The sequence below is a fragment of the Scyliorhinus canicula genome, chromosome 16, assembly GCF_902713615.1.
Source record: "Scyliorhinus canicula chromosome 16, sScyCan1.1, whole genome shotgun sequence".
NCBI classification, from domain to species: Eukaryota; Metazoa; Chordata; class Chondrichthyes; order Carcharhiniformes; family Scyliorhinidae; genus Scyliorhinus; species Scyliorhinus canicula.
In genome coordinates this window covers 41,974,597-41,990,817 of record NC_052161.1, presented here as the reverse complement: position 1 = coordinate 41,990,817, position 16,221 = coordinate 41,974,597, and the positions used below count along the sequence as shown (strand labels likewise).

The following is a 16,221-nucleotide window of genomic DNA, read 5'->3' as shown; positions in this document are numbered from 1 at the left end:
TCCAATTTGGAATAATGCATGAAGTTCATTATGCACTAATAATTCATCAAAAGTTCATTCATTGTGCACATCATTAGTAAATGCAGTATACCCAACAGGCACTGCATTTACCAATGATGTTAAAATCAAAAATGAGTACGAATAGAGGGGGAACTGGAACTGGAGTGCTGTACCACTCCTTCCCTGAACAGGGGAAGGTAAATTGCCCCCTTAACGACACTGCAGTTGGAGTACGTATTTAGTTCTGGAAAATTCCACTGCAGATGGAAAGAGAAGCAATGGAAAGTGTGCATTCACTGGGGTGTTATTGGATTAAGGAGTCATAGATTTGTAAAACTAGGACTTTTTTTGCTAGCACTGAACAGGTTAAATAAAAACTGGATAGGCATCTTCAGCAGCCTGAACATATAATAATGGTTTACAGTGGTTAATTAAAAAAAATTAAGATAGGAAAACAAAAAGGGCTTTGAAAAAACTGTTACATTAGAACGTAAGAGAAAGGAACAGGAGCAGACCACATGGCCCGTTGTACCTGTGCCAGCATTCAATTCAATTATGTCGGATCTTCGACATCCACTCCATTTTCTTGTCTGGTTCCCCTATCGCTCAATTCACTGAGCGACCAAAACCTGAATATCTGAGCCTTAAATATATTTGGTGATGGAGTATCCACATTCTCTGGACCACAGAATTTTAAAGATTGGCAATGCTTTGAGTGAAGGAATGTCTCTTCATTCAGTCCTAAATGAACGGCCTCTTATTGTGAGACTGTCCCCCCCCCCCCCTCCCCCCCCCCCCCTCCCCACCCCCCCGCACCTGTTTTAGATCCCCCAGCCATGGAAACAGACTCTTAGTGTAACCTTAAAGCCCCTTCAGAATTTTTGTATGATTACCTCTCATTCTTTTGAGCTCCACAGATTATAAACCCAAATGACTCAGCTTCTCATCATAGGACAACCCTGTCACCCCAGGGGCTAATGTCATGAACCTTTCATGTACCACCTCTGATGCAAGTGGTATTTTTCTTTAAATATGATGAATAGTTCTTTGGTAATGAAGAACTTGAGTGTTGCTGAAAAAAGCATATCGAAGTTTTTCATCTTGCACTCTTCAGGACAAGAATACCAATCCAAAGGGAAAACAACAATGTATACTGTATAAGAGAGTGCTGTTTGGTTGGCAAGTGGACTTTGATTAGTAGAGGCATTGCCAGAGAGAATGCACAGTTACCTTCCAAGCATTGTTTAAATTTTAAACCAGGCAGCTTGACCCTGATTGGTCAAGGCAAGGCATGGCCCTGATGAATGAATCAGCGAATCATAGAATCACAGAATTTACAGCTCGGCCTTTCGAGTCTGCACCGGCCCTTGGAAAGAGCACCTTACTTAAGTCCACACCTCCGCCCTTTCCCCGTAACCCAACCTAACCTTTTTTTTGGACACTAAGGGCAATTTAGAATGCCAATCAACCTAACCTGCACATCTTTGGGAGGAAACTGGAGCACCTGGAAGAAACCCGCGCAGGCACGGGAGAACGTGCAGACTCCGCACAGACAGTGATCCGAGATGGGAATCAAACCTGGGACTCTGGAGCTGTGAAGCAACAGTGCTAACCACAGTCACACACACTTATATATATATATATATATATATATATATATGTATAGATTCCAGTAAAAGCAAATGCCACACTGCTTTGGCAAGTCTCTTTTTTCAGCAATACTAAAATATGATTACATAGATGATGTATAATTTCTTACAAGCTGTTGCCAAAATGAGTTATTTTAGCAGGGAATTGGAAAGTTGCTTGAAAAAGAGGAATACTAAAGGGTATAGGGAGGAACAATGAGGAATTAGACTTGCTTCCTGTAAAGAGCCAACAGCACAGATCTCCTGGGCCAAAAGGCCTGTTTCCATATTGCAACATTCTATGATGGCGGCAAAAGATTCAGTGGCATTCTGACTAATCTGAACCGGTGAAAAACAACTTCATTTCTTCCTTTCAATTTTATGAAGTATTTGCTTCTGTAGTTCAGCATTTTCTCCACATTCCTGGCAGTCTGACACAAAGCAGAATATCTAATTTATTTCCAGATTTGTCTTCATTTCATTTCTATTTTATCTTCACTTTGGGTGTATTTACACAGGACCTAAATGGAAATCAGTACTATCCATATCGGTTATCATTTGGTTTGATACTAAATAAATGGCAACTGCACTTATCATCCTTTAAATTGGCATCTTTCATTGACTGTAAATATATCAAATTATTATTTCACTCCTTTCTAACACTGAAATATTTGTGACTGTTCAGGAAACCTCTATTTCAATATTGAAACTGCTTGTGATACATTTATTTATTAGGAAATGTATTTACTTCTGAAAAAAAGGTCACATCCAGTGTGTCTTTCTCTTTCAGATGATCAATATGATGCATTTTTACATTTTTCTACTGGGAAGAATTATCATTCTATAGGTGAAAATATGAAACTGTTGATAAAATGGACACCACCTTCCCCTTTTTACTGAAACAAATGTTACATCAATATCATTTTATGGGTGCAGAGTTTCATATTTATTTAAGACATGTCCTAGGTTCTGTGGGGTAGAAATTAGATTGTGTAGCATGCTACACAGAATTATGTTGATTGTCCATTGACAGGCTGCATTGCCGGCTGCTACCCATGCACTCCAAGCAGCTTTCTTCATTGTTATCATTGAGGAACTCCATGTGGGCTCTGCAGGTACAGTAGCAATGTCTGTCCACTGGGAATCAACATAGTCTGTGCTGCACTGTTAAAGGTGGCCCATGTGTAGTAATGGTGTGACAATGAGCAATATTAATCGGAGGATGGATTTTGAATTTTGAGCCACCCATTGGTGGTCTGCTGATCAGTTGCCTGTTTGGTGGCATAGAGACAACCATGATTTTGTCACCCCAGCCTCATTTACATTGGATCAACGAGATGTAAATTGAGTGTCCTGATGAATCTCACCAGATCTAGGCTGGTTAATGTTGGGCTGTCCTGGCCAACATCAATGGGACAAAAGGGGAGGGAGGAGGGTGTGTGGCCCTGATGCAGCACCAGCCAAGGTTCTTTCTGTGGGGTAGTATAGAAAATAAATAGATTTAAAAAAAGAAGTGTAACTTCTGGAGACCAGTGTATTGTTATTAAACATGTTTAAGAACAAACATTTTAGGTAAGCAAACACAATGTCAATATGCATGATATGCAACTAACTTTATAACACTGTAAACTTTTCATATAAAAATATATCTATTATATATGCATTACACCCAACCTTCTGAAAATAATGCAAACTCCAATGCACAGTATAAATTCACATTTTGTAGTACTTTGACGGGGTCAAACATTGTTGGAATTTTCACAAAGTAATTTTTTGTCAGTAGATCTGATTCAATCTTCTGTACATTCAAGATTCAAAATACAATGTAACTGATAATGATGTATAAAAGATTTATTTTTAAATAAATGCTCTTTTCGGAGTGCGCTGGATGATAAATGTACTCCATTGAGCTCATTCAGTTAAAAATATTGAATGACTCCTGGCAGATGCATGACTCCTCAATTACTGTAACCTAAATACTCAAAAGCATAGTCACAAGACAATAAAAGACCTTCAATGTATTAGTAATATTCTTCTGGACAACAAGTGCATAGCAAAATACAAAATAAATTCTTGATAATTTAACGTACAAAAGATGCTTTACTGGCCTGTCAGCTAACAATTGAAAAGTTTTTTAAAAAATCTCTAAGGCAAACACTTATTTGAAGTTGGCATAATCGGAGTGTATGTCTAGAAAATCTTGTACCACCTTGTAACAGAAATCGTACTGCTCCTGCGAAGAGAAAGGAAAATATTTTCTTAAAGAAATGAAAATGTAGTTGATGCATGACAGTGTATATTTTTTAAAGGATCAGCATTTTGTTTCACTTCAACTTCTTTTAACGCTTCAGGAAGTCCAAAATAGAACATATACCAATGTTTGCACCATGTGTGGCCGTTGCATCCGTAAGCTCTTGACAGTCTGGAAAACGTCTAGAAGTCCTTCAGCTTTCACTCGCTCCAGAATGTTACTCAATGCAATAAATGTACCTGTCCTGCCAGCACCAGCACTGCAAAATAAATAGATTCAAGTTTTATTTAAATAGTAAACCATCTTGATAGGATTCTACATGACACTTGGAAAATTGATGAAATGAGAAGTGTGCAAAAATGGTAACACTGTTTAGCTTGTAACCAAACTTCTTCATCCAGCAAAGTGATTTTGAGAAAGATAAATCCTTTTAAAGCAAACATGATCGAAAGTATTCCCACTTGACACAGTGAAACTTTAAATGCCACTTGATTGTCTAGCATGAATAAGTAATGGCTGTTAACGGTGCTATTTCCTCCTGCTGACCCAGTGGAAAATATGGATTTAGAGGATTAACAAATGCTTTACACAATATTAATGTCCACATTTATCTTGTACTAATTGATTCTCAATCCTAACATTTAGTAAATTAATCCTGGGGGAACAACTCCACAGTAAATTAACAGTGGCTTGCTCTGGTACTTTGCGCTGTCAATTGGAGGTCACGTAAGGCCCAATACCTTCTGAAATTCATCCAACATGTAACATAGTAAATCGTGCAACTTCTGTCCTTTGAATCAATTCTCAGACCAAGTAAACTTACCCCATGGGACAGGTTTCATACTGACAGCAGCGGAGCCAGTGGGGGTCATGAATGAATCCCGAATGGCTTCGAATGTGGCCAATTCGGGCGAAACTAGCTGCAACACATTTCTTCACTGAACTTTTAAATTCCCAATCGTGATTCTGCTGCTTTTTGATTTGAGTCTGATGTGAATAGCAACATGGCATTTGAGGACATCTGCCTAAATTGCTCAATCTTTACCCCACTCCTGATGCTGACACTGGTTTAGAGGCAGTATAATGGAAACAAATGCCAGGATTTCTTGCATAATTAGCTCTTGCAACATCGCTATTTAGACACGGGCAACCATGAAAACCAACTTGTGTTGTCATTTTGTTCTGTGTATCGTCAAGGCCTAGACTTTGCAACAGAAAATGCTGGAATTACTCAGTAGGTTTAGGCAGCATCTGGAGAAGGGGGAACAGAGTTAATGGGTTATGTTTTCCAGCAGGCATTGAGACCCTATGTGAGTCCACATCTGGCTCTTGTTGCCAGCACATCTGCTGTCACTATATTTTGAGAGGTGGCTTCGTAATTGTCTGCCTTCCCATTCCCCTATTAATGATAACCAGAGGGTTCCCAAGTTATGAGGCACAATTTGAGGGCCTGCAGCACAGGACAGCCAGCAGCCCCACCAGGCGAGGCGGCTATTACTGATGCAGAAAGGCAAATGTGAGAGCTCGACATTGCCTCCAGAGATGCTGGCAAAAGGACACCCAAAGACAGTAGGGCCATCCGGATGGAGGGGAACCCCTCCACAGGATTGGCTTTGGACGAGGTTGCAGCTTCGCATCGTAGAGCCCCATCTTTGGGGCACAAGACTTCCCCACTCTGATGAGCCCTGGCCTGCCACCTACAGGCTGACTCTAATAAGCTGTCATGTTCCATACTCAGTAGGGGGGGCACTCAAAAGATGGTAAACCACTGTGCCATCACAAAATAGACCATAATTGGGGCCTAGGTTGTCCTATTTGGTTGTCTGCCTCCATGGAGTTTGCAATAAATCTTATTCCCAGCAGGGGAACTCCAGCAGAGTTGGGAATGCATTGGGGGAGCCATCTCAAAACCATCCTCCCACCCAAGCCTCCTGGCTACCCACAACCCTGTCTCCACGGGACCAGGAAACTTTACCCCAACATTTTATGTTGATGATTTTTCATCAGAACTGTAAATATTAGAGGTAACAGGTCTTACTTAAGCAAGTACAGAAGCAAGGAAAGGTGGGTGAAGGGAAGAACAAAAGGTAGGTCTGTAATAAAGTACAAGGCATTAAATGAAAAAAAGGGATGATGGTTAATCAGAAAGGGGTGGTTATGGGATAAGAAAAGAAAAGATGGGTTGAGAGGAGATGGAAATGGAAATAGCAAAATCATAATCTATCATTTAAGTAAATGGGGGCAGATGTTATGATCTGAATTTGCTGAACTTGATGTCAAGTCTTGAATGCTGCTGTAAAGTGCCTCAGTTTTGAACTTGAGTTATGCTGAGTCTGAGATACAAGTCTACCTCTGCATTGGTCTATCTACTGCAAAAATAATGCAAATGACAGAAATATTACAGTGACTATCATATTGCAATGTCACTGTAATATTTCTGTCATTTGCGTTATCTTCGCTGCAAGATGACAAGGCTGGGACCGGAATATTCAAGGATACATGATATTTTGGAAGGACAGGAAGCTTGGGAAAGGTGAAAGCGTAGATCTGTTAACTAAGGATGACATTAGTACAAAAGAGAATGATAATGATAAGAGAGTTCTAAAGATCAAGATGCGGAATCAATTTGGGTAACATGGAGAAATATTACAGGTAGGATGTCACTTGTGCGGGTTATTTATAGGTTCTCTAACAGAAACCACATTCTAGTATGGAATGTGCAGAAAGACATAATGGGGGATTTTGAAAATGGTACGGTGTCAATCAAGTATGATTTTTATCTACGTGTAGGTTGGGTAAATCTAATTGACAAAGGCAGCCTTCAAGATGAGTTCATAGAGTGTTTCTGGGACACTATTTAGTGTAGCATATGCTGGAACCAACCAGAGAGAATGCCATTCTACACCCTAGATGTGCAATGAGACAGGATTAATTAATGACTTCAAATTAGAGGTGCCCCTAGGTAGCAGTGATCATAACATAATTGAAGTTTGCATTCAGTCCACAGGAGAGAGGAGTGGGACTAAAACCAAGGGAAATAATGAGGGTATAAAGACAGAGCTATCTAAAATCAACTGGAAAATTATGTTAAGGGATACATTAGTAGGGATGCAGTGACAGACATTTAAGAAGATATTTTGTAATACTCAGCAAGGATACATGTATTCCAGTGAGAAAGACTCTGGGAAAAGACATGCCCATCCATGGCTAACTAAGGAAGTCAGCGATAGTATCAAATTGAAAGAAAAAAAACATAGAATTCTGCGAAGATTAGTGGCAGGCTATAAGATTCGAAGGAATATTAAAAACAGCAAAGAATAACTAAATAAATAATAAGGAGGAGAAAATTAGAGTATGAGGGAAAGCTAGCTGGAAATATAAAAACAGATAGTAAGAGATTCTACAGGTATTTAAAAAAGAAAGGAGTAAGAAAACTGTGTTGGTCCTTTAGCAAGTGAGAATGGTGAAGTAATAATGGAAAATAAAGGAATGATGGATGAATTGAACAGATGTTTTACATCTGTCTTCATTGTAAAGGGTACAAATAACATCCCAGAAGTATTTATCAAGAGGTGAAAAAAATAGTTACAAATATCAGAGAAAGAGTATCGAGAACATCATTAGAACTGAAAGCTGACAAGTCATCAGGTCCTGACAAATTTCATCTCGAAGTTTTAATAAGTAGCTGCTGAGACAGTAGAATGAATTGGTTTTCCAAAATTACCTAGATACCGAAAGCTTATCAGATTGGAAAATAGCAAATGTAATTCTTCTATTTCAGATAGGAGGAAGATGGGAAGCAAGAAATTACAGCTTAACATCTTCATCGGGAAAATGCTGGAAATTATTAATAAGAAGGTTATAGCAGTCCAGCTCAGTGCAATCAGACAGAGTCAACATGGTTTTGTGAAAGGGAAATTATGTTTGACTGATTTATTAAGAGTCCCTTGAAGAACAAACAAACAATTTGGATAAAACGGAACCTGTGGATGTGTGTTCTTGGATCTCTACAAGGCATTTTATAAGGTGTCACATCAAATATTACTACACAAGATAAGAGCTCACAGTGTTACGGGGTAAGATAGAAAGAGCATTGGTTAGCTAACAGGAAAGAGAGAGTGGCCATAATTGGGTCACTTTTGGGTTGGTAGGATGCAATGAGTTGAGTGGCACAGGAGATATTTCTGGGGACTTTTACAATCTATATTCATGATTTGGATGATGGGAGCAATGTTGTTAAATTTTCGGACACAAAAGTAGATAGGAAAGTACATAAAGGATATAAAAGGCGCAATTCTAGAAAATGACTGAGGGCGTGATCCAATGGCCACGCTGAGCCCCAAAAGCAGCGCACCATGACACAGATGTTTTACATCTGTCTTCATTGTGAAGGATACAAATAACACTCCCGGGATCTACCCAGCTCACAACATCTTATGAGATCGATGTTGCAATGTGAATCCCGGCCATTGTGGGAGGGTTCACATTTTGGCAAATCTGCATATTAGAGCGTGTCAGCTAGTTTCACTCTAATGTGCAGATTCCTGAGGTACCTGAGGCTCTGCAAGTCACCCCCTTCACCTCTGAGACCAAGGATGAGCACTGTTTAGTGTTGGTCTCCCAGGAATCAAAGGCTCCCAGCTGCATGCCCTTTGGGCAGGGTGGTGTCCTAGCACTTCTGGTGCCACCTGGGTGCCAGCCTGGCTCTGCCAAGGTGACATTGCCAATGTGGCATTTGTGCATGCATGCGATCGGCTGGGGCTGCCCTGGATGCTCCTATAGTGCATTCTCGCTCGGGGTGGGGGTTGGGTGGGGGATTCGGTCGTCTTTGTGGGAGATCCAGAAATTAGGATGCCATTTTAAAATGGCGTACCCAGTGTAGCGAGATATTGGGAGTTGCAACAAGTGGAGCTCCCCAGTGTACAAAATGAGGCTATGTGCATTGTCAGCCTTGCGTTTCCCGCTGAGGCCCTATATACATCATGGGTTGAGTTGTATAACCATGTGTTTCCCAGTGCTCCAATGGGACTTTGCTCCCATTAGTTGAATCGGACCCCAAGTGTCATTTTGGGTGGGTTTGGCTCATTAAATATTATGGATCATGCGCTGTGGTCGGTTGACTCGCCCGACGTTTGTGCCCAGCGTGAAGCCTGATTTAGGCCTCCGCCATGATGCATCCGGATGAACGGCAGGCACAATGCAGTGTGAAAATTGTACCGAAGGATTCTGTAAGGAAATACAGAATGGTGAAGCGAATGGGCAAAAATTGGCACATGGAGTATAATTTGGGAAAATGTGGGCATCTCCACATTGGAAAGAAGATAAGAGAAGCAGAAGATTATTTAAAAGATAGCAGAACTCAGATACAGAGGGAGCCGGATGTCCTGGTACATGAATAACAAAACGTTAATATGCAAGTACAGGAAGTAATTAGGAAGGCAAATTGAATGTTGTTTATTGCAGGGGAATGGAATATAAACGGATGTTTTGCTACAGAGTACAGGGCATTGGTGAGACCACATCTACAGTACTGGGTACAGTATTGGTTCTCTTTAATTTAAGAAAGGTGATAATTGCATTAAATGCAGTTCAGAGCGGGTTCACTTGACTGATTCCTGGGATCAGGATATCCTGAGGAGGAAAGATTGGGGAAGTTGGGCCTGTATTCATCGGAGCTCAGAAGAATGAAACGCAATACTATTGAAACATAGAGGGCTAGATTCTCCGCCCCACCACACCACATTTCTGCTCAGACCCGCCGGCGGGATTCTCCATTATGCCGGCCGGTCAATGGGGTTTCCCATTGTGGGGCAACCCCACGCCTTCGGGGAAAGCCCAGGGCACCAGCAAAACGGAGAATCATGCCAGCGGAGAATCCCGCCCAGAAATCCTGCAGTGCAGGAGGAAGCCTGTCAGACTATCAGGTCTGCACCGATCCTCTGAAAGAATGGCCACTTAACCAACCTATCCCCATAACCCCACCCAATTTTCACATTTTTAGACTAAGGAGCAATTTAACATAGCCAATCCACCTAATCTGCACATCTTTGGACAGTGGGAGGAAAGCAAAACACACGGAGGAAACCAACGCAAACAAGAGGAGAAAATGCAAACTCCACACAATCATCCGGGGCTGGAATTGAACCCGGGTTCCTAGCATGGTGAAGTAGCAGTGCTACCTATTGTGCCTCCTGGGGGGACTTGACAGGGTGGATGCTGAAAGGATCTTTCACCTTATGGAGACTAGAACCACGAAGGGACACAGTTTAAAAATAAGGGACCTCCCATTTAAGACAGGGATGAGGAAATGTTTTTCTCTCAGAGCGTTGTTAGTCTGTGGAATTCTCTTCCCCAGAGAGTGGTGGAGGTCGGATCATTGCATATTTTTAAATGCCGAATTAGCTATATTCTTCACTGACAATGGAACCAAATAGGGAGGATGAAGGAAAATCGAGCTGAGGTCTAATCAGTTCTGTTATGATCTTATTGAATTTGAGCAGGCTTGAGGGGCCGAATGGCCTACTCTTGCCCTTAATTCATATCTACGTATGTCAATCAACTTGTGCAAACTATCTCTGGTGTTCAGTGTTGCTGTGTAGCTCGGGAAAGGCGAATTAAAACTTTTAAGGACCAAGAACCTCCTGCAATCAATTGCAGAGCTGCGAGTTTTGATTTTATAGCTCCTTCTCATGATTCATACAGGAGATATATAGAAGCAGCAACCCACTGGCACATTGTCCTCTTGGATATTGACCCTAGATAATGAGTACCAACAAGTTATAAAATCAGAGGAGGCGCCTATCACTACTCAACCTAATCCAACACATACTGTATCTATGCACATTTTAGCATTCTACATTCTGTGATAAGCAGATACTCCAGTTAAATTTCCTTCTTCCGAGATCCGTTTTTCTGAGAGGAAATGTGGTTCAACTCCAAGCGTGGTTGGCCAATAGGCCAACGATTGAAAATAGAATCCTCCTGATCTGCATGACTCAGTACCAGTGTCAGGTGTGGCTCAGCTGACATCAGTATTACCTTTGAATGAGAAGGTTCAAGGCTCAAGTCCGGGCCAATGACTTGAGCATGAAAATCAAGGTTGACACCCCAGTCAAAGACGCGTGGTGGAACTTTCCAGCCTTTCCTGCTGGCGGAATCTTTTGATCCCATCAAAAGCAGCAGCCCCCCCCCCCCCCCCCCCCCGCTGGGGGTTCCCGACAGTGGGATGGACAAGCCAAAGTGTGCCATAGACATCAGCGGGACTGGGAGATCCCACCAGCGGCCAATGGCAAACTGCCTGCACTGCTGGAAAACACACTCAAGGGGTGGGATTCTCTGGTCCACCAGCTGTGTTTTCCCGCGCGGCACACACCCACCTGCAGTGGGATTCTCCGTTCCTGCAGCCAGCTAATGGGGTTCCCCATTGTGGCCACACCATGCGGTTGGAAAACCCGCAGGCTTGGGTGTGCTACCGGCGGACCGGAGGATCGCGCCGATGGAGAATTCCGCTGTCAATCTTTTGGATGAGAGGTTAAATCGAGGCCTTGTCTATCCATTCAGATGGACGTTAAAGATCCCATGCCATTAGTTTGAAAAAGAGTAGGTGAGTTATCATGTTATCCTGGCTAGTATTGATCCCTCTATTCAAAATCACACAAACCAGTTGTCCTCTCATTATTCCATTGCAATTTGTGGAAGCTTGCTGTCCACATATTGACCAATATATCCTATATTACAACAGTGACTGCATTTCAAAAGTGCTTAACTGAGTGTCAAGCACTTTGGAACATTCTCCAGTCATGAAGGGTAAGAGATAATCAGAAGTCTGTCCTTTCAGCTGTCTCGCATGCAGAATGTAGTCACCAGAATACGAGGAACATCCAACTTTGTGCTGCTGACAGGGAGCCTCCCCTTCCAGCTGCACAAATCGCAGAAAATTACAGCCACGCTGCCCTAATTTGTTATCGAGTAATGGATGGAAACTTGTCCGATTTCCAGATGGGTGCAGATGGTTGGCACCGACTGCACCGATCCACCAGATCAGTCCTGAGTCATGATTAAGCATTAGAAGGGGCTGGGGTGTCAACTTCTATCTCTACTTGCATCATGAAGTACCTGCAGTGCACGATGATCGGATGATTGCCGGACTGTTGTTGCTGTCTCTGGACTGCTGCAATCAGGTCTATCATCCCTTTACCTTCCACTGGAATGCCGATCTCAGGCCAGCCGTGAAAATGGAACTGCCGAACTATCCTGCTCTTGCTTTCCTGCATTTTAATTGCAATGTTATTGTTTTTAAATTAAATTGTATTGGTTTTCTACTATATCAGCTTAATCTTAACAAAACCTAGAAATATAAAATACTCTCAACTACAAACACTTTTGTGCTGTATATTTAATTTAGGGTCAGCTATGTGTATAAATCCTGTTTGGCACTGCATAGTAATATTTCAATATGGTTACTGATAGCTTTTCCTAGCTTTGACAAAGAGTCATACTGATTTGAAATGTTTCCCTTCTCTCTCCATGGATGCTGTCAGTCCTGCTGAGATTTATCAGTATTTTCTGCTTTCGTTTAGTTTCAGATTTCATAATCAGCTTTCCTCTTATCACTTTCGTTCCTGATATGCTTTGTTTTGTAATTTATTGAACGCAAGTGCGAAAATAATTGTTTTATAGATTATCAAAAGAAGGATGGACAAATGCATGAGGAGAATTGATAGGGTGAGATGAAGGTGGCAACGGTCAACGGTGACGGGGAAAGTGGAGTTCAGGCTGTGGTCAAATCAGACATGGGCTGGGATTCCCCCCTACCTGGCGGGGCGGGGGGTTCCGGTGTACCGGAGTGGCGAGAACCACTCCAGCATCTGGCCTCCCCAAAGATGCGGAATTCTCCGCACCTTTAGGGGCTAGGCCCGCGCCGGAGTGGTTGGCGTCCCGCCGACCGGCGCGAACGGCTGGCCGAAAGGCCTTCGCCAGCTGGCGTGAGTCCGCTCATGCACCGGAGCGTCAGCGATCGCTGACGTCAACCCGGCGCATGCGCGGTGGAGGGGGTCTCTTCCGCCTCCGCCATGGTGGAGGCCGTGGCGGCGGCGGAAGAAAAAGAGTGCCCCCACGGCACAGGTACGCCCGCCGATCAGTGGGCTCCGATCGTGGGCCAGGCCACCGCGGGGTCAGATTCCCCCCCCCCCCCCCCCCCCCCCCCCAGGACCCCGGGGCCCGCTCGCGCCGCCAATCCCGCCAACACCAGAGGTGGTTTAAACCACGTCGGCGGAAGAGGCCTGACAGCGGCGGGTCTTCGGCCCATCACGGGCCTGAGAATCGCCGCGGGGGGCCAGCCGATCGGTGCAGCGCGATTCCCGCCCCCGCCGATTCCCGGGTGGCGGAGAATTTGGACCAGGGCAGGAGCGGGATTTACGCCGGCTCCGGGCGATTCTCCGACCTCCCGGGGGGTCAGAGAATTCCACCCATGATCTTATTAAATGATGGAACAGGCTAGAGGGGCTGAACGGCCTTTCCTTGCTCCTACTTCTTATGCTTCTTATGCTTTTGTGGAGCGTAAACCCTAACATTGACAGGTTGTGCCGGATGGCTAGTTCCTAGTTTCTAGATGGGTCTGTGTAGTGAAACGGAAATAAATAGTTTGGTGGAAATATATTTATTATATCATAATTATATACTTAGTGGTATCGTGGGTGCTAATATAGGACAGATTTGTGAAAAGATAAATTAACAGCAGTAGTTGGTGCAGAACTACTAAATATTACTTATTCTTATTAATAGAAACATCTCAAATGTTATTCTTCATGGGGCAGCATGGTGACACAATGGTTAGCACCTCTGCCCCACGGCGCCGAGGTCCCAGGTTCGATCCCGGCTCTGGGTTACTGTCCATGTGGAGTTGGCACATTCTGCCAGGGTTTGCGCAGGTTTTGGCCCCACAACCCAAAGATGTACAGGCCACGCTAAATTGCCCTTTAATTGGAAAAAATGAATTGGGTACTCTAAATGTATTTTTAAAAATGTTATTATTCATGCAGGTGAGTAATAGGGGCTGTTCACAGTAACTTCATTGATGCCTACTTATGACAGTAAGCAATTATTATAGGGGTTGGTTTAGCATAGTGGGCTAAGACAGCTGGCTTGTAATGCAGAACAAGACCAGCAGCGCCGGTTCAATTCCCGTTCCATCCTCCCTGAACAGGCGCCGGAATGTGGTGACTAGGGGCTTTTCACAGTAACTTCATTGAAGCCTACTTGTGAAAATAAGTGATTATTATTATAGCAGGGGATCAAGGATAGATGCTTGGGTGACACCAGAGGTAATGTTACAGGAGCAGGAAGAGAAGCAAGTGGTCTTCTGGCTACTATGAGACAAATAAGAATGGAATCAGGAGAAAGCAGTCCACCTGGATGACAGTGGAGAGGCATTGGGAGAAGATGGTCAACTCTGTCAAAGTTTGCAGACAGGTCAAGAAGGGAAAGTTTACTTTTGGCACAGTCACACATTTATGAATTTGATGGTAACTATTTTGGTACTGCAGCAGGAGTGAAAAGCTGTTGGGTGGGATTGAAACATAGTGATGGATTCTCCCTAAATGGGGCTATGTCCCCACGCCGGCATAAAAACGCTGGCGTTTCGCTCCCCAGTTTCCTGCAAAGTATAAGGAGCGATTCACTTACCTACAGGGACTAGCAGGGACCCGGGGAGCTTCGCACAGCTTTGGCTGCGGCTACAGGCCCCCCGAACTTCCGATTCCAAGTCCGTGCATGCGCACGGCGGCGGCCTCCAGCGGCCGCGCCAAACACCATGGTGGACTGGGACCGCGGACCATCACAACAAACAAGGTCCCACCAATCGGCCCGACGCCCCTGCATCGGATCAGCCCGATCGCTGCCCCGGCTAACCATAAGGCCCCCCCCCCCCCCCCGCACCCTCCTCCGGTGCTGGATCCCCCTGCCCCCCCACCAGTGTGGCCGCGGACTGAGTCCGCAGCTGCCGTGTGAGAGTCCCGATCGGCCATACGTGGTTAGAACCACGCCATCAGGAACTCGGCCGGTCAGGAGCAGAGTATCGCTGGGAGGACCTCTGACAATGGCCAGCGTGATTCATGGACAAGCGATTCTCCGGGAGCCCGGCGCGATCCGGTGGGAAGGTCGATTCTCTGCTCTCGCGCCAAACGTGATTTCAGCGCGGGGCTGCGGAGAATCCAGCCCATAGAGTCTAGGAATGAAGGAAATGGATTTGGGAGGCAACAACACATTAAAATGCTTTAGGGAAAGAAGGGAGGTTGGAGATGGGATGACAGTTTGCAAGGACTATAGGGTCAAGATTTTTTCTTTGAGGAGAAAACATACATGGGATGCGATATTTCCACCGCATTGCACCTGGCACTGACCTCAATGCACTGGAAGCATCACGGGAGAGGCCAAAATCGGGCTTTACACCAGGCGCAAATCCGCACACGAGTCATCCAACTCACGGCATCAGGCGCAATCTAGATCAGGCACTTACTTTGCTTGATCCAAATAATCATATGGCTCATTTAAATATGCTCGGACTCTTTTGAGGATGCACTCTCTGGGCACCTGGGAGTCACCGGCTGTACTGGCAAGGCCTCACCCGGGCACCGATTAGTACTGGTCTCCGCAAGCAGAGACTAGGCGGGATAGCCACTCCAAGGGTCTCATCGGCAATTGGAGCTCCCCAGGTGGTCAGAGACTGGGCAGGGTAGTGCACCGGCGCTTCCTCTGGCAGTGCCAATCTGACATCCAGGCACCCGGGAGGGGGTGGGGGGGGGGGGGGGGGGGAGACGGGGACATTGCCAGTGTTCCCGGGTGGCAGTGCCAAAGTGCCAGCTGGAATGCCAGGGTACCATCCTGCCCACACCCTGACCATCCAGGGGCCTCCGATCGCCTGGGAGACCCCATCAGGTGCCGTTAAGCCTAGTCCATGTTTGTGTGAATATGTGCTAAATGGCGGCATGGTGAGATCTCCCAGGCTCGGCCGTTCAATCCCGGGCCTTGGGGGAATCTGGTGCAAACATATTAAAGTGAGCCTAACTGCTCACTTAAATACCCACATCTAGATCCCACTCAGTGAGGACGAAATCCAGACTGCGATGTCTCGCAACACCTTGGGGTGGGATTGAAAAATGGGGTGCTGAGCATCGCAATTAACGGCCTTGTCACCTCCTGAGTTGGGGTGACAAAGCCATTTAATCGGGCCCTCAGTGTGGGATTGATCGGTGGAAAACTCCCCAAGCACCCAAAAAATGACTGAGTGAGAGTGAATGCAGGTTAGGAACTCACCCAAAAAGCTGACTGGAAACACCCCACCAA

At 44.7% G+C, this 16,221-nt stretch overlaps 1 protein-coding gene across 10 annotated transcripts in view; it reads right to left on the bottom strand.

Moving 5' to 3' along the window:
• Positions 1-2,115: 2,115 nt before the first annotated feature.
• ptprea (protein tyrosine phosphatase receptor type Ea) overlaps positions 2,116-16,221 on the bottom strand; it is a 355,232-nt gene continuing 341,126 nt past the window's right edge. For 9 of the 10 annotated variants that reach the window (XM_038821516.1, XM_038821517.1, XM_038821514.1 and 6 more), the window contains 3 exons: positions 11,995-12,146; positions 4,003-4,138; positions 2,116-3,861 (listed from right to left, as the gene is read on the bottom strand). In XM_038821516.1, the coding sequence (XP_038677444.1) occupies positions 3,787-3,861; positions 4,003-4,138; positions 11,995-12,146 (363 nt within the window). In that variant the 3' untranslated portion in view covers positions 2,116-3,786. The remainder of the gene's footprint in view (positions 3,862-4,002; positions 4,139-11,994; positions 12,147-16,221) is intronic. The other variant, XR_005463710.1, reaches the window with a different exon arrangement.